A 23,317-nucleotide genomic window follows, 5' to 3' on the forward strand; every position below is an offset into this window, starting at 1 on the left:
GAGAGCTGTGGAGGTGGGATCAGAACCAGACCTGCTAGATCAGAGCGTTTGGGCCTGTGGAAGTTTGTGTGGTGCCCCCTGCCCTGCCCGCCCCTTTGTCAGGCTCATCTGGCTTGGCCTCTCTCCAACAGCTTGAGGACTGACGTGTCCCCAGGGTGCCCCTCATTCCTATAGCCGTGACACATGTGTGGCTGCGGGGTGATGTGAAGAAAAGTGGTCTTTCGGAGTTCCCGCTCTGGCGCAATGGAATCGGCAGTGTCTTGGGATGCAGGTTTGATCCCAGGCCCGGCACAGTGGGTTAAGCTTCTGGTGTTGCTGCAGCTATGGCTTAGATTTCAGCTGTGGCTTGTATCTAATCCCTGGCCCAGGAGCTCCATGTGCAGTGGGATGGTCAAAAAAGAGAAATAGAGAAAGGAAGAAAAAGAAAACTGGTCTTGCTGGGGCTGGGAGGCCCTTCGCTTGTCCCAGGAGTGTGTCGTGGGGCCCTGCAGCTGCCCTTCCACTCAGCTGCCTGAGCCATGAGGTCTAGCTGGATGGCTGGGAGCTGAGGCGGAGCAGAGCCTTGGGCACTTGGTCCTGACCAAGGGCTAAAGGGGAAATGATGGGTTTCTTGGGCTCCCATGAGGCCCCAGTTGACTGGGCTTTCTGCACATGGTTTACCAGGCATGTTTTATGCCATCTTCTTAGCAAAAGGGAGGAGACGTGATTTCAAGGGCTCATCATGGGCTCTGCATCCCTAAATGTCCCAATTTCCTGTGTCCCTGGACTGGGTCTGGGGCCTTGGGAGTATTGTCACTCCCTCCATATCCTATTTAAGCCCCAAGGGCCTGCTGGCCAAGGCCTTTGTCTTCTCCTGTGTGGGCTTTTGAGAAGCCAGACAGGCTGGGGTGGGAGGGCAGCTGCCTCCTGTCCCTCTGCTTGGTTTAGCCTGGGACACCCAGGTCCTTGGGGCCATGACTGATACATATGGACAAGCCCAGCAGGCCTACTCCACCTTCGCTGTGCCCAAGGCTCAGGTGCCCTTGTCCTACCCTTTGCCTCTAGATACTTCTCTGCATGGGCCTATAGGCTGCAAGGACCACAGGAAACTTTGCTGACAGATGTGCAGAATCCAAGCTCCTGGATGCTCCCTCCATACTCCCCATGGCCATTGCCCTGCAGGACCCGAGGTCCTTCTCCAGGACTCCAGCTATAGAAGCCCCCCACCTTTGTTTTTGTTTTTGTTTTTTTTGGTCGTTTTATGGCCACACCTGTAGCATGTCGAAATTCTCAAGCTAGGGGTCGAATTGGAGCTGCAGCTGCCAGCCTATATCACAGCCACAGCAACTCAGGATCCAAACTGCATCTGTGATCTACACCACAGTTCAAGGCAACTCTGGATCTTTACCCCACTGAGTGAGGCCAGGGATCGAAGCTACGTCCTTATGGATACTAGTTGGATTATTTTCTGCTGAGCCACAGGGGTAACTCCCAGTCCCTTCTTCAGGGGCTGAGGGACAGTCGGATGCAGAGGCTTAGATCTCTGGAGTCAGAGAGACCCAGGTTCCAAATCCATCTCTGTCCATTACTCACTGGGCTGGGGTTACTGGTGTCCCCTCTGAGGCTCAGTTCTACCTCATCTGTAAGATGGGGATGATTCAGTTGGGCAGGCTAATTAGATGCATACACACAAAGCACTGGCTTGTAGGAGGTGTTCAGTAAAATCACCTTCACCTCCCACTCAGTGTTCCTGGCTGGCTGCTGCCCAGAGTTTGGACAACGGACAACAGCCCCTGCCCCACTCCCTATCTCAGCCCCACTTTGGTACTGCAGTACCGTGGATTACCACCAGGTGGCGTCTACCACCCCTCAGCTCCCTGCTGCGCCAGGCTGCTGCTTACAGACCTTAGCGAATTTCCTTACTTTTCTTTTATTGATTTACTGTCGTCTTTATTTTGGATTATACAGGAAGAGACATCATGGTTATGTCAGGATCCAGAGCTCTGGTGAGTGCTATCCTGTTTCCCCCACCCCACTGGTTCCAAGGAGGGAGACAAGTCTTGCCTTCTCCCCTTCTGTTCCCTACCACTTCCTGCAGTCCCTGGAACCAGTCCTGACCTCACCTTCCAGGGAGGAAGCAGGCTGAGCAGCCCTGGCCCAGGCATCCTCCCCACCCCTGCTCTTCCTGGCACCCTCTGGAATTGGTGTCAAACACAGGCATGCAGACCCTGGTCCAGACAGACCTGGCTGAGTAGCTTTGTGAGTGGCAGCTTGTTGACTGTGGGTGTGACTGGTTCATACTGTGCAGGTTGTTTGGTGGTCAAATGTGTATCTCATCTTCCCCGAGGACTCGGATAATTTCCTAGGAAGCGCATGGTGGCTGGGAGCACTCAGCCCTCTTTCCTGGAATCAGTTTGTCCTAGGCCGAGATAAGGTTTCATATATTTGGCTACGAGCAAGACCTACCCTAGCTGAGCCCTACGTCTCTGGAGTCAGACCCAGGTTCTAATCCCAGCTCTGAGTCCAGGTAGCAGGGGAGAAATAAGTTGTGGTCACAGGCGTGAGGGAACAGGAACAGGCAGCAGGCAGGGGACGGAAATTGGGCCCACCCAGTTCCCTAAGTGTGAGCAGAAGCTCCTGGGCCAGCTGTAAAATAGCTGATCCCAGGCAAGGCCCAGAAACCTGCATTTTCACGAGGTGAGAGCAGGCCAACTTGAGATGGAAGACTTGTGGTCTGTGGTGCCTGGTAGGAGCTGGACCTGCTACCTGAAGTACTGATGCCAACCGGAGAGCTACCTTCTCCCCCAGGATGGGGCTGCCCTGTTTCCTTCTGCTTCTCTGAAGTTGTTGGTTAGGTGGGTGTAGGAAGGAGCTGGGACAATAAGCAGGTGCCCTCCTTACCCCAGGAGACATCTGACCACATCTGGCTGTGAGGCAGCTCCCCGCAGCTCTGGTTTTCCAGCTCTGGGCTGGAAAGTGGGCTGCGGGTACATGTCACCCGGTGGTGCTTGGGAAGCAGGAGCAGCAGCTCTGGTGGTTGAGGGCAGATGCTGGGCCCTGGGAGGGATGATGGCAGAAGGCCTCAAATCACACGTGCCAACCTCCCCCTTTCCCTCCATCCTTCTGCCCCTGAACCAGCACTGGCTGCATCACAAAGAAAAGATGTTTCTGGGGCCAATTTTATTTTTCTCAAAACATTTATTTGGCAGTCCCCTCAGTATATCTCTGCACACACCCAGGAATGTGGAGAACTCCCACGCTGCACCCCGAGCCCTCCCTAGGCCTTGGTGACCAGGCCCCGCACGGCTCGCGCGATGGCGTCCTTGTCGATGCCGAACATCTTCAGCAGCTCCGCGGGCTTCCCGCTTCTTGGCACTTGGCTGACAGCCAGGCGGGTGACAGTGACGTCAGGCTCACCCACCACTGCAGCAGCCACTGCCTCACCTAGGCCACCTGGACAAAGGAAAGGAGGTGAGTCAGGTGATGCACCCTCAGGGTGAGCAGTGGGTGGGTCCCCAGAGCCCCTGGCTGCCCCCCACCTGCAATCAGTCTGAGTTTATTCTGTCGTCCCCCAAGGACGGGGGTTGGCACATACACTGCCCTGCCCCACGCCTATAGCCAGAGCAGATGTCACCAACTGCAGTACGTATCCTCTTCATAAGCCCAGACGTGGCCTCTGCATAGTTTTTCACCCTGTGCTCTAGGCAGCTGCACCCAGAGCATCTGCACTTGACCTCAGGGCCTAAGCCCATCTCTTCCCCAGAGCGGACCTGCCGTGGAGGAGGCGGGGGGGTGCTCGTGCAGGGTGGCTTGGTGACAAACCCTTAAAAGACAAATCTGTGTTGCCTCCCCCATCTAATGTGTGTAGCAGCCTTCACTTTTCACTACTTCAGGGGCCACCCTGTGTTCTTAGCCAGGCTGCAACCTTCACGGGCTTCCTGGGTTGGGCAGGGGCTCCAAGGAGCCATTCCAGAGTTCTAGTAAGAGGCCAAGTCCCAGCTGCTCTGGGTTCCCTGGGCGGCAGCCCCCCTCCTGGCAGAGGAGACGCTGGGCCCCAAGGCCCTGCTCTCTGGCCCAGGCCCGTCACCTTCGTAGTAGTGGTCCTCCACGGTGAGGATCCTGCCCTTGGTAGCACGGGCACTGTCGAGAATGAGCTTCCTGTCCAGGGGCTTGACGGTGAAAGGGTCCAACACACGGATGTTGATCTTCTCTGTGAGGAGAGAAGCAGCAGTGGGCTGAGGGGAAGGAGCAGGGAGCCCTGTGGGGTCTTTGCTGGGTACCCTGAGGGGTGGCCTGTCACACCGAAACGAGCTCAGCCTGCTTCTGTCCAGAGCAGCTGTCCCCTTGTGCCCGCTGTGCCTGCCCGCCCTCGATGGCTCATCCCCTCCTCTGCTGTGTGGGGCTGTGTCCTCCCCTCCCGGGAGCCTCCCTGGCCTCACTGAGGAGCAGCTGGCCTCAGGGCAGAGGACGCCCCTCTCTCCCTCCCGCCCGGGGCTGCTGGTTCTCGGCCTTTGGGCTGCCCGGGAGCTTTCCTGTGTCCTCCTGGGTGTCTTTGAAGATAAGAGGAAGTCACAGGGGAGGCTCCTCCAAGGGCCTGACCCGAGGTAAGGCAAGGCCCTGTGGGTGGTGGTGGGGGAGCCGGGGCCGTCAATTCAGGAGGTCACGCTGCCAGGCCCCCTTCAAGCCCTCTCCCCAGACCCCAGCCTACCTGCTCCTGTCCCGGCCCTCCCCCAGCTCCTCAGAGCTTTGTTTCTTCTGCCTGAGATGCAGTCCCTACTCACACCTGAGGTCCTTTTCCTCAGGACGCCACCCTCCCCTGCGTGCTCAGGCAGGACTGTGGTGCTGGTTGGGATTCTACGCAGGGAGGCCAACGCCTGTCTTCCCCACCCTTGTGAGCTCGCTATAATAATAATAATGCCCAGTCACATCTGTTAAATCCTCAGGACAGCCCCCGGGGAAGGTGGTGGGACCTCCAGCGTGGAGAGGGAGACAGGGACGTGGAATAACACCCTGGCAGGCTCCAGGCCCTTGGTCCTGGCCACCATGCTGGGTGCCCAGTAAGTGCCCCAAGCCTGGCCTGCATTCATGCTCTCATCGCTGAGGTAGGTGAGATTCGTGCTCACAAAAGGCCTGGTCTGCAAGCAGCGCCCCATTTCCGACTGCACCTCGCTCGCCCTTCTTACCTTTCTTGAGCAGGTCAGCAGCGGCCAAGGCCTCATGCAGGGTCACCCCAGCCCCGATCACGGTCACCTGGTCATCTTTGCTCTTCAGGACCACCTGGGGGCAGCAGGGGGGTGCCAGTGAGGCTCAGACTGGTGGCCTAGGGTGGGTCCCCAACCTTGGGCTCACCCTGCGGGGTCTCACTGGGGCATAAACCGCACTGACCTTGGCTTGTCCAATTTGGAAATCTTCGTTGTTGTTATAGATGATGGCGTTTTCTGGGCGGCTGGTCCGGATAAAGCAGATACCCTGGAGTGAAACAGTCACTAAGGATTTCGGGATGTAGCACATCCAGCCTCTAGGAGCCTTTGCAGCATGTGCCCCTCCAAACATTCCTCTGAAGAGAGCACCAGCCCCAAGCCCCAGAGGGAAGATGACCGCTCCATCAGGCGGACTGGCCTCCCAGAGAGGCCGCTCCCCTGTGGCCCGTCCCTGCCCTCGGGCAGCGGAACATGAACCATGCAGTACTCAGGTCAAGGCCACCATTGGTCTCGGTTACCACACTGCTCAGCTCCTTCTGTCTTGGAGAATCCAACCCACGGGAGGGCAGATAGGCATCAATAGCCAGATTGGCAAGGGCTGCCAGGATGCTCAGTGGGGAAAGAGCGTGGTGAGCAATTAGCAGTGTCTGCCCCGCAGAAGCAAGGGTGGTGTGTATTTTGGTTTCCCTGTCTAACTCCTCCAGGCTATAACACCGGGGCCAAGGTCAGGGGACACCATTCTGGTGCAGCAAAGGACAAGCTCTAGGCCTGCATGCTGGCCTCCCTTCCCAATCCTCTATGGAAGGGCTAGCTGCCGGTGCAGAAAGCACAGCCCTGTGACCTACCTTTGTATTGGCTGCTAATTCCACTGCCTTCTCTGTAGCCACACCATCGCTTGGGTAAAAGACAGTTGACATGGGGACAGACCGAAACATGGCCAGGTCTTCCAGGGCCATCTGGGAGGGCCCATCTTCCCCTGGGGTGTGGGAAAGGATGGGCTGAATTAAGACCCCATCTGTGCAACGGGTTCCTGGCCTCACCCCCCCGCCCCCAAGTTCCAGAAGGTCCAGGGACGTCACAGGTAACAAGCGCCCCGGCCCTGGCCCCCGCTCACCGATGGACACGCCACAGTGGGAGCCGCAGAGGTTGATGTTGCTCTCGGAGATGGCCGCCATGCGGATCTGGTCGAAGGCCCGTGTGAAGAAGGCCGCGAACGTGCTGCAGAAGGGCACTGTCCTGTTGCGTGTGGCGCAGCCCACGGCGATGCTCACCTGGGGGCAGAGTGGGTGGTGTTGGCCCCGAGGAGGGAGAGGCTGCTGTTATCCTGACAAGTGTCAATTTCTCCTTGGCCCTTGCAAGTGATGCTGGGTGTCCACGGACTCTAGTCTATTTCCAAAGTCCTCTGACTTGAAATAAACCTTTCGAGTTCTCTGAAAATCATTTTCCCGGGCACACTTTTCTAGCAACAAGCAAAGCCGTCCACAGAGCAGGCTCCTCAGCCTGGGCAGGGCCGGGCATCCTTCCCAGGCCTCTACAAGCCCCCTCCACCATCAGCCTCTGCAGAGACCAGCCCCTCCCAACTCCTCTGCTGCCCACAGAGGCTCCTGGCCCCAAATCCTGGCCCAGAAGCACCAAGGGCTGGCACGGGTTCCAAATCGATGCTGCCTCCCTGGCCCTGAAACCCACCAGCTGATGGGAGCCCTCCCCAGCAGCTGGGCTGCCCCAGCCCCCATGCCCTGCCGGCTTAGCCTGGACCCTCCAGAAGCCAGAGACAACTTCAGGTTCACCAGGAGGAAGCTTCCCGGTCCCTAGGGGTCTACTGGCCAGGTCTGGCTCCTTGGCCCAAAGGAACAGGTATTTTGAAAAACAGAAAAAAAACATCGTTCCCTATCTCATTTCCTGACATGGGGCTGCTAATCCGGCTGTGTGCATGTCAGGGGCCCCCAGAGTCTTCTGTGCTCCACAGGGTGGCAAGGGCCAGCGCCTCATCCAGAAGGGCTCAGCTGACTCTGAGTTCTAGCCTCCCGGATCCACCTGCCCTTCCAGCTGGAGGGCTCCTTACCCCCCAAGAAAGCCTGACCACACAGCCTGGCCCACGTGCACCTGCAGCCCCATCCAGCTCCCCTGTTGGCACCCATCCAGCTTTCACACACGCCCCTCCCCCGACACTCGAGGCCAAGGGTCAATGCCGGGTGGTAGTTCCTGGGGCCTAGCAGGCTCCTGGCACTGCCGACACAGCTGCTCAAAGGAGCAGCGGGGCTGAAACCCAGCCCCACACCCACCATGTTCTGCTCGGCGATGTAGCACTCAATGAAGCGGTCTGGGTGCTCCTTTTTGAAGAGCTCTGAGAAGGTGGAATTCTTGGTGTCCCCGTCCAGGGCAATGATGCGGTCACTGGCGTGGCCCAGCTTGGCCAGGGCCTGCCCGTAGGCCTTGCGGGTAGCTATCTGTAAGGAGGAGAACGGAAGGCTGACCAGCCGGTGGGTGTGTAGCCTGAAGCCTGCTCAGCCTCTGGGCCAGAGCTCCCAGGGAGGAAAAGCTGACAAAAAACAGAGGTGGAAAAAGGAAGCCTAGCAGCATCTGGCCCTGTGGAAACTTTTACAAAGTTGCCAAGGTGAACTTGTACAACGAATGTCTTGGGAGGTTCTTGCAGCCCCTTTCCCCAGCCCAGTTGTCAATCATCTGAGCTGCAAAAGACATTCTAACACCCCTACCTCGCAGCCTCACAAAGGAGGTCTCTGAACTTGCCCCACTCTGTGCTCAGGGCCTGGGAGTCAGAAAGCCTGGTGGGTGGCATCGATGGGGCCACACGGGGGAGGGACTGGAGCCAGCCAGGCCAGACATGGAACAAGTCCTGAGCATGGGCCAAGGCCAAGATGGACCAGGGCTGGGGGACTCTGGCCCCAGTGCTGCCAATGGCCTGCTGTGTGACTATGGGCAAATCCCTTGCCCTCCCTGGGCCTCTCCAGGTAACTACATCCAGAGCTGGCTCTCCCCATGAAGAACTGGCAGGAGCAACATCTCAGGGTTCCTCCTCACCCTGAACTAATGTGTCCCCTCTTTCCCGGCCCTGCCCTCTGGAAGTCAGGCAACCACTGCCACCTCAGCCCAGCCAGTCCAAAAAAGAGGCCCAACGGAGTACCTTGTCCCCAACTTTGTAGCTGGGTGGCGTGGGCATTCGGATGTTGGTGATGTCCACTGAGGGGGCGTCTTCCTGCGGTGGAGTGGCCAGGATCTTCTTTTTGTTCTGGATCTGGCTGTAGATTTCCTGGATGACCTGATCAGCCATGTTCTGGGGGAGGGGCTTCCCATGCCAAGACTCCTTATCTTCTACTCCTGTGGGGGCAACCCGGGAGGGCAGAGGGACAGGTAAGGGGAAAGCCCCCAGAGGGCCAGGAGGCTGCTTGGGAGGGGCGCAGTCCTCCAGGAGCTCCAGTGGCGAGGGGGCATGCCCATCCCATTCTCCACCCCGCTCCCCAACCCCGAGCCTGCAGAGTGGGGTCTGCTGGAAAATCACATGCAGTCTGTGGGGTAAGTAGGAGGAGAAGCTGAGGACCAGGGTGGGGCGAGAGCTGCCAAGGTCACCGATCACCAGTGAGCTTCAGACCAGGCTCCATAAGCCCCCAGGGGCATCCCTGCCATGGCGCCTTGCTGTGTGGGGACCACTGAGGCTTAATATTCCTCTCCTCTGAGGTCACCTCAGATGTCACCACAGCCTGGAGAGAGCAAGGACACACCTCCCAGGCAGCCTCCAGAACCTGTGGGATTTCCAGATCCTACCCGAAGGAAGCGTGTCAGGCAGCAGCACCAAGACTGACAATATCCTAGAGCCCCGTCCCAGGAGGCTCCCAGAGCTGTGAACCTCTCCCCAGATAGCATTGAATGTCCTCATTTACCCCAAACCCACATAGGCAGTGGGGACGTGACCCCTGGGTTGGCAGGGGGACAGCTGGGCATCAGGCACAGTGAAGCCGGCACAGAGCGTGCAGTTATCCCCGCTAGTGCCAGACTCACTGTATCCCTGGCGACTCGATTCCAGCCGCATCTGTGACCCTTGCCACAGATCAGAGCAACGCTGGATTCCCAGACCCACTGAGCAAGGCCAGGGATTGAACCTGCATCCTCATGGATACTAGTCGGATTCATTTCCACTGAGCCACAATAGGAACTCCCATCCCTGGCCACTTCTAACCTTGTCTCCCCATCTTTACAAGGGGAGAGGGCCATCCCAGCCCTGAGGGCCTAGAGCCCAAGCCTGGACCTCCCGTCTATACATGTCTCCCGCTGAGACCAGCCAACCAGGGTGGAACTCTTGGCTCAGCCACGCTGCCCACCGAGGCACCTCAGGGAGGAGGACCAGAGCCCCTGTCCTGGACGCAGTCCACTGAGGAAGCAAGGGGCTGGCTGGTTCTTTCCCAGCCACAGGTCTCAGAGTCACGCCCCCTTCCCTGGAAGCCCCACCTCTTCAGTCAGCCACAGGGCACAAGCCTGGTGGGGGTAGGGAGAAAGGCTGGCACGTACGGACCTGTGATGCCTCGGCCCTTGAAGGTCTTGGCGATGATGGCTGTCGGCTGGTTCTTGACCTGCCCGAAGGCCTTGCACAGCTCCTCCACACTGTGTCCGTCCACGATGATGGCGTGCCAGCTGGGGGCGGAGAGGAGGGCATGAGGGCTGAGGCCTGGGGGGACTGGGGGGTGGTCCTGGGGAAAGGCCTGCCCTTGTGCCACCGCATGGCTGTGACCAGGAAAACAGCTGGAGGAGTTGGGACACCTAAAACCTGCCTGTTTCCAATTGTGGTTTAATTTTCTCCTTTCACAGTGTTTTACTTCCTTCTGGTTTGCCCTTGAACAGATCCCCCCCCCCACCCCTTTCCTAAGTAAGGCAAAGCCTAGTTCACTTACTGTCTTTCATTCCTGAGCTGTTCATTTCCTACACAAAGCTGCTTTTGGGACAATGCTCTGGGGATCTAGAATCTGTTATTAGATTCTTTTTTTTTTTTCTTTTTTGGCCACAGCAGATGTAATTTCCACACCAGGGATCAGATCTGAGCCACAACCTACACTACACTTGCAGCAACACTGGATCCTATGACCCACTGTGCCAGGCCAGGGATTGAACCTGTGTCCTGGAGGTGCAGAGACACTGCTGATCCCGCTACACCATAGTGGGAGCTCCTGCTATTAGATTCTTGATGAATTTTTTGTCCAATTTTTATTTAGGGACACATCCTATCACTCTATAGATGCTGGACATGGTGCTAGAAACTTGTTTGACATGAGCCATACTGTTAAACTTTCAGAGGTAAGAGCCTTTCCCTTTAAGGCAATACCTTTTGGGACTCTTTTTGGCAGATTAATAGTAATAGAAGTAGCAGCTCCCACTGGTACTCCACAGGCATAGGGCTGACCACATAATAACCCATGTAAGCCTGTTTTGCCCCATTCATAGACAAGTAAACTGAGAGTAACCTACCCAAGTCACAAAGCAAGCTAGTGATAAAGGCAGGACTGAAGGAACCTGATGTCAGAGCCACAAGTCTGCGGACACAGACCCAAGGATGCTACTGGGGTTATACTCTAGGTTCCCAACCTGATGTGGCCTTGGGGAGGTGTGTCTATTTCCTCCTCTGTCCAACAGAGACTCTTTCCTCTCTTTATTCTCTCCCTCTATAAACTCAGAGATAGCAGCCCTGTGTCTGCTGTGTGACCAGCACTGCACCCACCTCGACCTTCCCTGGTCACTGGCTCGTCTGTGAAGGGTGGGCTTGGAGGCTCTCAGAGCCTGGAGCAGCTGCAGCCCAGAGCCCTCCAGTCCTATCGGCAGAGGCTGTGCCTGGGGGCCTGAGCTCTGACAGTAGAGCAGCTTGTATTTGGGATGAGGGATGGACACCAAGGTGTGGCCCTCTCTGGCTGACACCCACCCAGACAAGCCTCCTTGTATTGTAACAGGTGACTCTGAACTCAACCATCCAAGGCCCAGGGGAGAAATTGGAAAAGCCTATCTCCCTTTTCCCTAGGAGAGGGGCCTGCTCCTCCTCACCAGGCTGGCTGAGGTTCAAACCCTACAAAAGCTCCACAGCGAGCAAGCCTGGTTCATAGCAAGCACCTCCTCCGTCCTCACCCAAGAACGAGGATATATGAGATAATACAGAGGCTCTGAGGGCTGTCCTTTCACCCAAAGTGCAAATAAAGGAACCTGCCTAGAGCTGGGCCTCAGCCCACAAATCCACGGTGGCAGGCAAGGTGGCCACTTTAAGTCCAAATGCCCCCCGAGTCAAACGCTGTAGGGAGACCTCCTTTGGATGGGGCTCAACATCTGGCCTCAGCCCCTGCACCTGCAGAGCTTCTGGCACAGAGGTCTCCCAAGCCAGGAAGGTGCTCAGGCCATGGTCCTGACGTACCCAAAGGCCTCGCAGCGCTTCTGGTAGACATCCATCTGGTGCTGCAGCGGGGCGGGGTCGCTCTGGCCCAGGCGGTTGATGTCAAGAATGGCGACAAGGTTGTCCAGCTTGTAGATGCCCGCGAAGGCCATAGCCTCCCACACGGCGCCCTCTGACAGCTCCCCGTCTCCCAGCAAGCAATAGACGCGGTAGCTGCAAGAGAAGAGGCGTGGTTAGAGGCTGGACCCTCACCTGGGCCTTGTCCCTCTGCAGAAGGGAGCAGCCACACGCATCAGCCATGCCACCCCAATTCCACATCCCCCCCAAGGAAATGGCTGTGCAGGAAGCTGTTGGGAGCTCCAGAAAGTAGTACTGGCTGCCAAGAAAAGCGAGCTTGGAAATGACAACGGTCTGGCCAATAAGACCCAGGAAACCGGGGTTGTCAGGGCATGAAGAAAGTGGTGACCATTCACGCTTTCCGCCCCACCGTGAATCAGGTGGGCTAGAGGGACAGGGGGACCCTTCTGCTAGAAGGAGCTGGGCTGGGGAGGAGGCTGGGCTAGGCAGGCAGGCCAGAGGCATGCTAGAGGGAGGGGTGAGCACTAATGAAGGGATGCGAGGGCCGGGTCTGTGGTGGGAGCAGGTGCCTCGTAGGATGACCCTTCCCAAGGTTCTGGGGCTGGTTCCTGCCCTGAGCCTGAGCTTTCTCCACCCCAGGGGCCATCTCCTGCCCTCAGCACAGACAGCCAGGACTGCTGCAAAGGCACTGGAACACGGCAGAAAAAGCACTGATAAATCACCCAGGAACAGAACCTTCCTAGGCCAAGGAGGAGCCAGGCGGTGAGGCTGGAGGCAAGGAGACCAGTTCAGGGACCTTGACCCAGCCCCACCTCTGCTTAGTGCTGAGTAACCCTCTCAGGAAGGTAAGTGCCATTGTTATTCCCCAAACCACAAGACAAGGAAACAGGACAAAGACACGAGACTTATCTGAAGGTCATTAGCTGAGCTAGGATTCAAACACCGGCCTGGCGGCCCAGCCTAGACCGTCCACCTCTGCTGCCTAGGACTGCACATGGTGGGGGGCAGAACGTGGAAACCCTCTTCTCCCTGCCCAGCATCTAGCTGCGTGACCCCAGGGAGTGAGGGTGGTGCCTGGATGGCTCAGACTCAGCTACTGGCAGCTGAGGCGGTTGGGCCTCCAAGCCTCCCTATGGCAGGGCAGGAGGAGCTGGAGGAGAGGCGGGACGGCTAGGCGTTGTCAGCATGACTCAGCACCCTTGCAGGCCTCGGGTTAGGGAGGGCTCCCGCCGCACCCTTTCCCTGCCAGGCCAGTGCTGTGCACTCCCTTCCAAGGCCTCCTGCGGGCCAGGCCACTGGTCCCCTAGCCAGGGGCAGGTCCCAACAGCCCACACTCAGAGGTGTATCTGAAATCAAGGCCCGCAGGCTGCAAGAGGGCCCAGGGACACAGCAGGAGGTGGGGTGTGGCAGAGCAGCGACTTAGTCAAACTAACCTGATGGGGCTGAGCCTGGAGGGAAGCCGACTGGCTGCGATCCCAAGCCCACACCCACTTCCAAGGAAGTTGGACTAGGGCTGAGGCGTCCCAGCGAAGCCCCAGACTCAGGTCAGGAGGGCAGCCTCGCGTCCTGGGGCGACAATGGGGGTGGGGCTTGTGCATAGGAAAGGGGGCCCTGCAGAAGCTGGGGCAAACCCTGAGGCTGCATACTGCCTGCAGCTGTTTGCTTTTGAGTGAGTGCTACAAATGCCCAGACTAAGGTATCATGAAGAGAAGAGATGCTAACATTTGTCTGCTGGGATAGGGGTTGGGAAACCACCTCAAATATCCAATAAGAGCCTATCTAAACATGCTACAGCTTCCTCATAAGACGGAACAGTAGGCAGCCATTAAAACTAGCTCTTCACAGTGTGAGAAAATGGTTCACGATGTTCGGATTTTTCTAAAAAGCATAGGTAAAATTGCCTAAAAACTTAGGATTATACATACATACACAATAACATGGAAGAAATAATGGCAGAGGGTGGGGGTGCTTAAGAGTAAGGAAAAGGGTTTGTATCGTTTTAATGCATTCCCATATTTCAGGTGAGCAGGCGTTTTTATAATTAAAAAAAATGATTTGAAAGAGAAATGGAGAAGTTCCTGTCATAGTGGAAAGGAACCCATCTAGGAACCACGAGGTTGCAGGTTCAACCCCTGGCCTCACTCAGTGGGTTAAGGATTCGTTGTTGCCGTGAGCTGTGGTGTAGGTTGCAGACACAGCTCGGATCCCGCATTGCTATAGCTCTGGCATAGGCCGGCAACTACAGCTCCGATTAGACCCCTAGCCTGGGAATCTCCATATGCTGCAGGTGTGGCCCTAAAAAGCAAAGAAAAAAAAAGAGAGAGAGAGAGAATTGGAAGAGCCAGTTTGATGTGTGCTCCCTGGTTGATGGCTGGAGACTGGATCTGCTCTCTCAGGACTACCTCTGGCAGCTGACGCAGCCTGATAACTCCCTCAACTGCGAGGAACAGCCAAGACCTGAGCCTTAGCCAACCCCTGCTAAACCTTGTTCCTACACAGGCCTGTTCGATTACGTTCGGGTCAGGAAATGACCCTTCACAAGGAATTACTTCAAGCAACTGTAGGGAATAATTAACTCACAGCTCTGGTTCTGTGCCAAATAAAATACTCTTAAACATACATCCCATTCTTTGTGATTTCCTTCACTTCATGATGACAAACTTCTGGATGTAGCTGAGCCTGGCCCCAGAGCCCAGCCAGGGATGAAGGCCAATGCTCTGACATAGGCTGTGAGCCTGGAAGACTGCAGAGGCCCACTCATCTTCTGGAGAGCTGTCTCAGGGCCCACCCCCCCTGCACACAGTAGGTGCTCACTGGGGTGGAGCATCCAGTTAGGCTCCCTGCAGCCACATGTCCTCAGTGGCCCCTAAGACCACCCTGGCCACAGCCACCTATTGGTCAGGCTCCCTCGGTCTCTCCTCTAGGCATCTTCCCAGCCATAGGGCTCCCTGTGCTCCCCTTGAACCCCTTGGGGCAGCCTGGGGACTCTGGATGTGTGCCCTGGGTTCAAACCTTGCCTCCGACACTAGACAAGCATCTTCCCCCAGCCCCCCCATCTGTGAGAGGGGTAACTGTATGCATGTCACCACTTAGTCCGTAGGGGCCTTATCAAGGTGAAACCCTATCAAGAAACCACCTGATCAGTGCTTTTCTTGATAAGCCTATAGCCAACCCCCCCCCTCATCCCGCAACAGAGACCTGTCTGCAGGCCACAGTGAATAGCCGTGTAGCCAAACTGCCTCGAGAGAGGCCTCCCCCAGACTGCCCAGTGCTGGAGCAGCAAACCTCTCTGCACAGGCTGCTCCATAGCCACGCTTTCCAGTGTCTGTTTCTTTCCTGGTTGATAGGAGGGGCTCAGGGAGACCTAAAACCAGAACAAGTGAGTACCTCGGGCCTGGGCTCATGGGACTCGGGCCTTGAAAGGTGGCGCCTTTTGAGACTTCCAGGGTCCAGATGCTTGGCTTGGGGACAACATGGAAACTCCTGAACCAGAGCATTCTGGCCAGAGAGCACATGGCTTGGATGCAAACTTGGCCCTGCTGGTCCCTATCTGGGGACTCTGGGCAAATCCCTTCCCTCTTTTGAGCTGTTTCCTCATCTGCAAAGGGGGCTGGTCCTGGTACCAGCCTCAGGCCAAAAATGCTCTCAAATATTACTCCGTTTCTACTCAGCCCCCAGGCACGAGGAGGTACTTGGGGGAGGTGGGTAAGACTGGGCCACCAGGACCCCTCCCCAATTCATCACAGGTGGGGACGGGGAGGGGAAGTATTACCTGGCTTTGTCGAAGTATTTGCCTGTGTAGGCCATCCCACAAGCGGCCCCAAGGCCCTGGCCCAGGGATCCGGTGGCCACATCAGTGAAAGCTTGTTTCTGTCAGGACAGAGAGCCACAGTTAGGCACAGGCAGTGCTTCTCAGAACCACCTGCTAGGATCCTGGCCCAGGGGGCATATAGCCACACCCCACCCGGGATGGGGAAGGGTGCAGACAGGTCTGCAGAAGGCACAGTATGACTTCCACTCCCCTACAGCAGTAATCGTGGGCCTGGCTCAAACACCAGCTCTGCCCACCAGCGAGCTGCGAGGCCTATGGTCACTGCATCTCTCTGGGCCCCAGTTCCCTCATCTGTAAACAAAGCCCACATTATCCACCTTACAGTGGTTCAGAGACCTCAAGACAAAACTGATTATTTGGCCCTGGTGGGTGCCCAAATGGGGTGTGACTGTTTTCATGGTAACCCAGGAACGTAGGGTGCAGGAATTAGCACCCCAGGGCCCTTCCCTTGGTGTCCCAGAATCCTGCTGCAACCACCTTAGAGACTCGTGGTGAACCTCGAGTCCCAAGCTGTGTCTAATTGGCCAGGGAGCCCAGTGGGAAAGGGAAGCTGGTGTTTGGTGTTTGAGGAGAGGCCCTGTCTACAGTCGACCCAGGGAGCCCTGGGCTGGGGTCTTAAAGGCCTCACACTTCATCACAAACGCTGGCGACCACAGCCACAGCCACAGCAACACAGGATCTGGGCCACATCTGCGACCTACACCACAGCTCACGGTAACGCCAGATCCTTAACCCACTGAGCAGGGCCAGGGATCAAACCCACAACCTCGTGGTTCCTAGTCGGGTTCATTTCCGCTGTGCCACAACAGGAACTCCATTTCTTCCTCACTTTAATACCCTCCTCTGCCCTCTAACACCCTCAGCTCCTCAGCGGGTGCCCTGCCCTCTTTCTCACACGCCTTGAGAAACAGGAAGTGGAGGCAGAGGCCTGGCGAGGCTCCTGGTGGGGCGAGCTTACCGGGACAGGGTGCCCATCCAGGTCAGAGCTGATCTTCCTCAGGTTCAGCAGCTCTGCCTCTGGCAGGAAGCCGGCTTCAGCCCACACGGAATACAGGATAGGTGCTGCGTGGCCCTGTGGGGGATGGGTGGCGGGGAGGAAGGGTCAGATAGGGAACTGTTCCCACCCTATGGCAAACCTGGGGGGCCTGGCAGAGCCTGCCAGCCAAGGGATGGTTTTCAGGGAAAGAAGCAAGTGAAGGCCACTTTCCCTCCTTTCATCCCAAGCTTCCCAAAGCCAAGGCCGAGCAAAAGCCCTAGGACAGGTGCAGCGGGAGTACAGCTGTGCGGCTGCCGAGGCCAAAACCCCAGCAGGCAGCCGGCTGCCCTAATCCCTGGTTTCTGGCATGTGAGACGACTTGGACAGACTTCTAAGCTCCCATGCTTACACCGAGAGACCAGAGGCCACAGAGCCCGGCCTCACTGCAGGTGGATTTCGGGGGTTTGTGGCTGCGGCTCTCATGGGGGAGGGTCAGGGCACCCCATCCCCAACCCTGCTGCAGAAAGCACAGCAGGGAGCAGGAGCAGCCTGGGTCCCAGCACAGCAGACACATGCAGAACCACAAAGCTACTATACCCCAGGCCTGGACTCCACTCCTGTCAACACCAAAAGTGAGTGGGACACCCAGACCACTTCCATTGTCCTCTGCTAATTCAGTCCTTTCTTCCTTAACTGGGTTAAGTCTACCAGCTGAGTCAGGCCAGAGCGGGCCATGGAAGGAGAAAGGGAGCCTGGGTGGGGAAGGGTGGGGAAGGGCTGGGCTTATACTCGGGAGACAGGGCCCCAGGGCCCATGTGACCCCCAACCCCAGGTGAAGGTCGGCGTGCTGGCCTCTTACCTTGGAGAGCACAAAGCGGTCATTGTGAGGGTTCCGGGGATCCTGGGCCTTGTAGCGCATGGTGTGGAAAAAGAGGACAGCCATGATCTCGGCAGCACTGCAGCATGACGTTGGGTGGCTGTGGCCCAGGAGAGAGAGGGACAAATGCATTAGAGACCCCGACTCCTGACCTACGGGGCTCACCCCAGGCCTGCGGACAGGCACCTGGGGGTGCAGGTCCCAAGGAGTCACAGGCCTGGCTTGTCAGAGAGCCATGTGCTCCTGCCATGTGGAGGGTGGCACAGGGTCTCAGTGCTGGCAGCACGAGGGATGCACCCTCCCAGGGACCCCCAGAGTCAGGGTAACTCAAGAACTCTGGGCTGGACCAGAGTAAGAAAGGAAGAGGGGTCCACGAGACTGTGGTGGCCGCTCTGTGACCTGTGAACTAAGTCCTCGGTGGGACTGCGCAGGATTCGCCCACCTGTCGGGACAACTCACTCTCCCAGGGCTGGTAGGGGGAAAGCTGGGGCTTTGGGATCTCCAAGAACAGGGGCTGCTCATCAGCCTTTCAAAGGGCATTTGGAGAGAGAGGGTGTAGCCAGCAGAAACCATGCTTTTGTACAGAATTGAGAAGGCAAAGCAATTTCTTATCCTCTCCACAGCCTAAAATCATGAAGAAATAAAACTTCCTTCTTCCTGAGACCAGGGCTGGGGTAGAGCTGACAGCAGCAAAAGCCTGCCCTTCCAGGCCTGCAGTGGTGAGGACAAGTCCCCGCCGCCTCCCCTTTTAGGTTCTTGTTTTAGTCACTGCAGTTTTTGAATGGCTCCTTGGCAAAGGACTTAACCAGAGAAAGTATCAGGATTATGTCTGAGGGGTGAGACTTATTCAGGTTTCTTAGGACCCACTTGTTCGATCCAGTCCCAGTCCCAGGAGGCTGGGGTTCCTGGCAGGACTTAAGAGTAATTCCTGAAAGCCTCTGGTCCATGGTTTGGTGACTCTTAGTTTCGTCAGCCTCAGGGCACGTGCCTCCCAGCCACCCCATCCATGCAGCTCAGCGCAGCCCTGATGCTGCTCCGAGACCCTTCACACTATGACATGCCCACTGCCAAATCCAAGGGCACATGCACCATCTGGACTCCACGCGGGCCTCCCTCCCCCTGCCAGCTGGCTCCCCGCCCCGGTTAGGGGTGAGTCACTCTCAGAGCAGACGCATTAGTAGAGAAATCCGGAACTGTCCATGCGGGTTTAGTACCCTCAGCCCCAGCACACAGGCTTATACTTAACCATTTCTACGAACTCCTGGTCATGGGGAAAGACACTAGACCTGAAAGAGGGAGGTGAGGAAATGTAAACGAGAAACTTTTTCCCGCTGGGCAGGATCCCAACTCCCTTGACCCTAGCGGAGAGTTCAGCCAGGGGACATTCCCATCAACACCGGCCAGGCTGACCTCCTGCCCTTCCCATCTAAGGACAGCCCTGGCCCTGAGGAACCTGGTTCCAAAAGGCATGACCTTGTTAGGAGAACCGTGGGGGAAGGGGATGGGTGGACAGCAGGCCACACTGCTCCCAGAGGAAGAAGGCAGCCAGGCACAGGACAGGGCTCCGTTGGCCCTGCCTACCTGGTGAGACTCCTGGGAAGGGGCTTCAGGGAGAAGCGGCCCTGACACGAGTACCTGGTGCATGTGCCAGAGACACGCTGTGGCCCGAGCAGAGCACATGTGGAGGAGGTCGGTCAGCCAGGAAGAGACACCAGAAGTTGAAAACTAGTTACTTTGACTCCTTCCTTGTGAGGCCCATGTTGGGTGAGCCTACAATGTTTATTTCTTCCACAGCCTGCATCTTGGACACACTGTTGGCCCTAACTTCATATCCGCTAAATAAAAAAACACAGAATAAGGGATCCTGAGGGATGAGATGTCCGCCCCACCCCACCCCACCCCAGGGCTTCCAGGGAACCCCTCTGTGAGGTGTCCCAGGCTGGGATGGGGACCAGCAGGGCTGTGGCACTTTACCAAGTGTTTCACCTCCCTGAGGCTCAGCTTCCTCACTTGTAAATGGGATGCTGTGTGGAGGCATCCAGGAGTCCCCAACACAATGCATTTAAAGTGCCCAGCTCGCCATCAGCCCCTACCAGCTGCCTCACCCCTCAGTACCCCCAACTCTTAATGTGCAGCTGGAACACTGACCCCTGCTGACCATGGGGCAGGCAGGAGGGAAGAAATGAACTGAGAGAGCTCCAATCAATAAAATTAGAAATGAAAAGGAGAAGTTACAATGGATACCAGAGAAATACAAAGGATCATAACAGACTACTACAAGCAACCATACGCCAATAAAGCAGACGACCTAGAAGAAATGGATAAATTCTTAGAAAAGTACAATCTTCCAAGGCTAAACCAAGACAAAAGAGAAAACATGAACAGACCAATCATAAGAACTGAAATTGAAACTATGATTAAAAAACTTCCAACAGGAGTTCCCGTCGTGGCACAGTGGTTAACGAATCCGACTAGGAACCATGAAGTTGCAGGTTCAGTCCCTGCCCTTGCTCAGTGGGTTAACGATCCGGCGTTGCTGTGAGCTGTGGTGTAGGTTGCAAATGCGACTCGGATCCCGCGTTGCTGTGGCTCTGGCGTAGGCCAGTGGCTATAGCTCTGATTCGACCCCTAGCCTGGGAACCTCCATATGCCGTGGGAGCGGCCCAAAGAAATAGCAAAAAGACAAAAAAACAAAAAACAAAAAAAAAATTCCAACAAAAGTCCAGGATCAGATGGCTTCACAGGCAAATTCTACCAAACATTTAGAGAAGAGTTAACACCTATCCTTCTGAAACTATTCCAAAAAATTGCAAAGGAAGGAACGCTCCCAAACACATTCTACAAAGCCACCAGCACCCTGATACCAAAACCAGACAAAGACATCACAAAAGGAGCTCCCATTGTGGCTCGGCAGTAATGGACCTGACTAGTACCTATAAGGACGTAGATTTGACCTAGGGCCTCACTCAGTGGGTTAAAGATCCAGCCTTGCCATGAGCTATGATGTAGGTCAGACACAGCTTGGAACCCATGTTGTTGTGGCTAGGGCGTAGGCTAGTAGCTGTAGCTCCAATTCAATCCACAGCCTGGGAACTTCTGGGGGTGTGGCCCTAAAAAGCAAAGATACCACAAAAAAAGAAAATTACAGGCCAGTATCACTGAAAAACATAGATACAAAGATCCCTGACAAAATGCTAGCAAACCGAATCCAACAATACATTAAAAGGACTATACACATGATCAAGTGCGATTTATCCTGGGGATGTAAGGATTTTTCAATATCTGCACATCAGGGTGATACATCACATTAACAAACTGAAGAACATGAGTTCCCGTAGTGGTCAGTGGAAACGAATCTGACTAGGAACCATGAGGTTGCGGGTTCGATCCCTGCCCTTGCTCAGTGGGTTAAGGATCCGGCGTTGCCGTGAGCTGTGGTGTAGGTTGCAGATGCGGCTCAGATCCTGCGTTGCTGTGGCTCTGACGTAGGCTGGCAGCTACAGCTCCGATTAGACCCCTAGCTTGGGAACCTCCATGTGCCACGGGAGTGGCCCAAGAAATGGCAAAAAGACAAAAAAAAAAAAAAACCCAAAAAACAACAAAAAAAACCCCTCTACTCTTAAAACTAAAAAACATGGATGAAAGAAATCAAAGATGACACAAACAGATGGAAAGATATACCATACTCTTGTATTGGAAAATGACTATACTACGCAGGGCAATCTACAGATTCAATGCAATCCCTATCAAATTCCCAAGGACATTTTTCACAGAACCTGAACAAAATATTTTAAAGTTTGTTTGGAAGCACAAAAGACCCAGAATAGCCAAAGCCATCCTTAGAAAGAAAAATGGAGGGGAGTTCCTGTCATGGCGCAGTGGTTAATGAATTCGACTAGGATCCATGAGGTTGCAGGTTCCATCCCTGGCCTTGCTCAGTGGGTTAAGTATCTGGTGTTGCTGTGAGCTGTGGTGTAGGTTGCAGATGCAGCTCAGATCCTGCATTGCTTTGGCATAGGCTGGTGGCTACAGCTCCAATTGGACCCCTAGCCTGGGAACCTTCATGTGCTGTGGGAGCAGCCCAAAAACCAGCAAAAAGACAAAAAAAAAAAAAAAAAAAAAAAAAAAAAAAAAAAAAAAAAGAAAGAAAAGAAAAGAAAATAGAGCTGCAGGAAATCAGGCTCCCTGACTTCAGACTATACTACAAAGTTACAGTCATCAAAACAGTAAGGTACTGGCACTAAAATGGAAATATGGATTAGTGGAACAGGATAGAAAGCCCAAAATTAAACCCACACACCTCTGGTGAACTAATCTATAACAAAGGAGACAAGAATATACAATGGACAAAAGACAGTCCCTTCAATAAGTGGTGCTGGAAAAACTGGAGAGCTATGTGTAAAAGAATGAAATTAGAACACTCCCTAACAACATACAGAAAAATAAACTCAAAATGGATTAAAGACCTAAATATAAGACCAGATACCATAAAACTTCCTTAGAGGAAAACATAGGCCAAACCCTCTCTGACATAAACCACAGCAACATCCTCTCAGATTCATCTCCTAGAGTAATGACAATAACAACAAAAATAAACAAATGGGACCTAATAAAACTTAAAAGTTTTTGCACAGCAAAGGAAACCATAAACAAAACAAAAAGACAACACACAGAATGGGAGAAAATACCTACAAGTGAAGTGACTGACAAGGAATCAATCTCCAAAATACATAAACGCCTCCTGCAGCTCAGTACCAAAAAAACAAACAACCCCATCCAAAAATGGGCAGAAGATCTAAACAGACAATTTTCAACAGAGACATACAGATGGCTAAAAAAACAAATGAAAAGATGCTCAACACCACTAATTATTAAGAGCAATGCAAATCAAAACTACTACGAGGTACCACCTATGCCAGTCAGAATGGCCATCATCAAAAAGTCTACAAATAATAAATGCTGGAGAGGGTGTAGAGAAAAGGGAACCCTCCTACACTGTTGGTGGAAATGTAAATTGGTACAATCACTATGGAAAACAGTATGGAGATGCCTCAAAAAACTAAAAATAGAATAACCATTTGATCCAGCAATCCCGCTCCTGGGCATCTATCCAGAGGAAACCATGTCTCAAAAAGATACACATACCCTAATGTTCATTGCAGCACTATATACAATAACCAAACATGGAAGCAACCTAAATGTACATTGACAGGAGAGGATAAAGAAGATGTGGTACATATACACAATGGAATATTACTCAGCCGTGAAAAGGAATGAAATAATGGCATTTACGGCAACATAGATGGACCCAGAAATCATGCTAAGTCAAGTTAGTCAGTGAGACACAAACATCATATGCTATCGCCTACATGTGGAATCTAAAAAAGGATACAGGGAACCTATTTGCAGAACAGATACTGACTCACAGACTTTGAAAAACTTATGGTTACCAAAGGAGACAGGTTGTGGGGGGAGGGATGAGCTCGGGGTTTGGGATAGAAATGTTGTAAAACTGGGTTGTGATGATGGTTGTACAACCATAAATATAATACAAATTCAGTGAGTTTTTTTTTTTTTTAAAGAAAACCTTTAAAAATATTAATAAGAATTTTGGGATTTTTTTTCCCCCAGAGGAAGAATGGTTTAAAACATTGGATGGGAGTTCCCGTCGTGGCGCAGTGGTTAACGAATCCAACTAGGAACCATGAGGTTGCGGGTTCGGTCCCTGCCCTTGCTCAGTGGGTTAACAATCCAGCGTTGCCGTGAGCTGTGGTGTAGGTTGCAGACGCGGCTCGGATCCCGTGTTGCTGTGGCTCTGGCGTAGGCCGGTGGCTACAGCTCCGATTCAACCCCTAGCCTGGGAACCTCCATATGCCACAGGAGCGGCCCAAGAAATAGCAACAACAACAACAACAAAAGACAAAAAGACAAAAGACAAAAAAAATAAATAAATAAAAAATAAAACATTGGATGACCTGAAACTGGGATTACACCA

At 54.5% G+C, this 23,317-nt stretch overlaps 1 protein-coding gene across 2 annotated transcripts in view; it reads right to left on the reverse strand.

Moving 5' to 3' along the window:
• TKT (transketolase) overlaps window positions 3,158-23,317 on the reverse strand; it is a 28,598-nt gene continuing 8,438 nt past the window's right edge. Inside the window, exons 3-15 of one of the 2 annotated variants that reach the window (XM_021068188.1) lie at window positions 17,305-17,422; window positions 16,428-16,541; window positions 15,410-15,507; window positions 11,581-11,772; window positions 9,706-9,824; window positions 8,323-8,516; window positions 7,463-7,627; window positions 6,295-6,451; window positions 6,026-6,156; window positions 5,365-5,448; window positions 5,163-5,256; window positions 4,067-4,189; window positions 3,158-3,432 (exon numbers count right to left, since the gene is read on the reverse strand). In XM_021068188.1, coding sequence (XP_020923847.1) covers window positions 3,257-3,432; window positions 4,067-4,189; window positions 5,163-5,256; window positions 5,365-5,448; window positions 6,026-6,156; window positions 6,295-6,451; window positions 7,463-7,627; window positions 8,323-8,516; window positions 9,706-9,824; window positions 11,581-11,772; window positions 15,410-15,507; window positions 16,428-16,541; window positions 17,305-17,388 — 1,731 coding nt within the window. In that variant the 5' untranslated portion in view covers window positions 17,389-17,422 and the 3' untranslated portion in view covers window positions 3,158-3,256. 2 annotated transcript variants of the gene reach the window in all.

Source organism: Sus scrofa, chromosome 13 (assembly GCF_000003025.6).
Source record: "Sus scrofa isolate TJ Tabasco breed Duroc chromosome 13, Sscrofa11.1, whole genome shotgun sequence".
Classification (NCBI taxonomy): Eukaryota; Metazoa; Chordata; class Mammalia; order Artiodactyla; family Suidae; genus Sus; species Sus scrofa.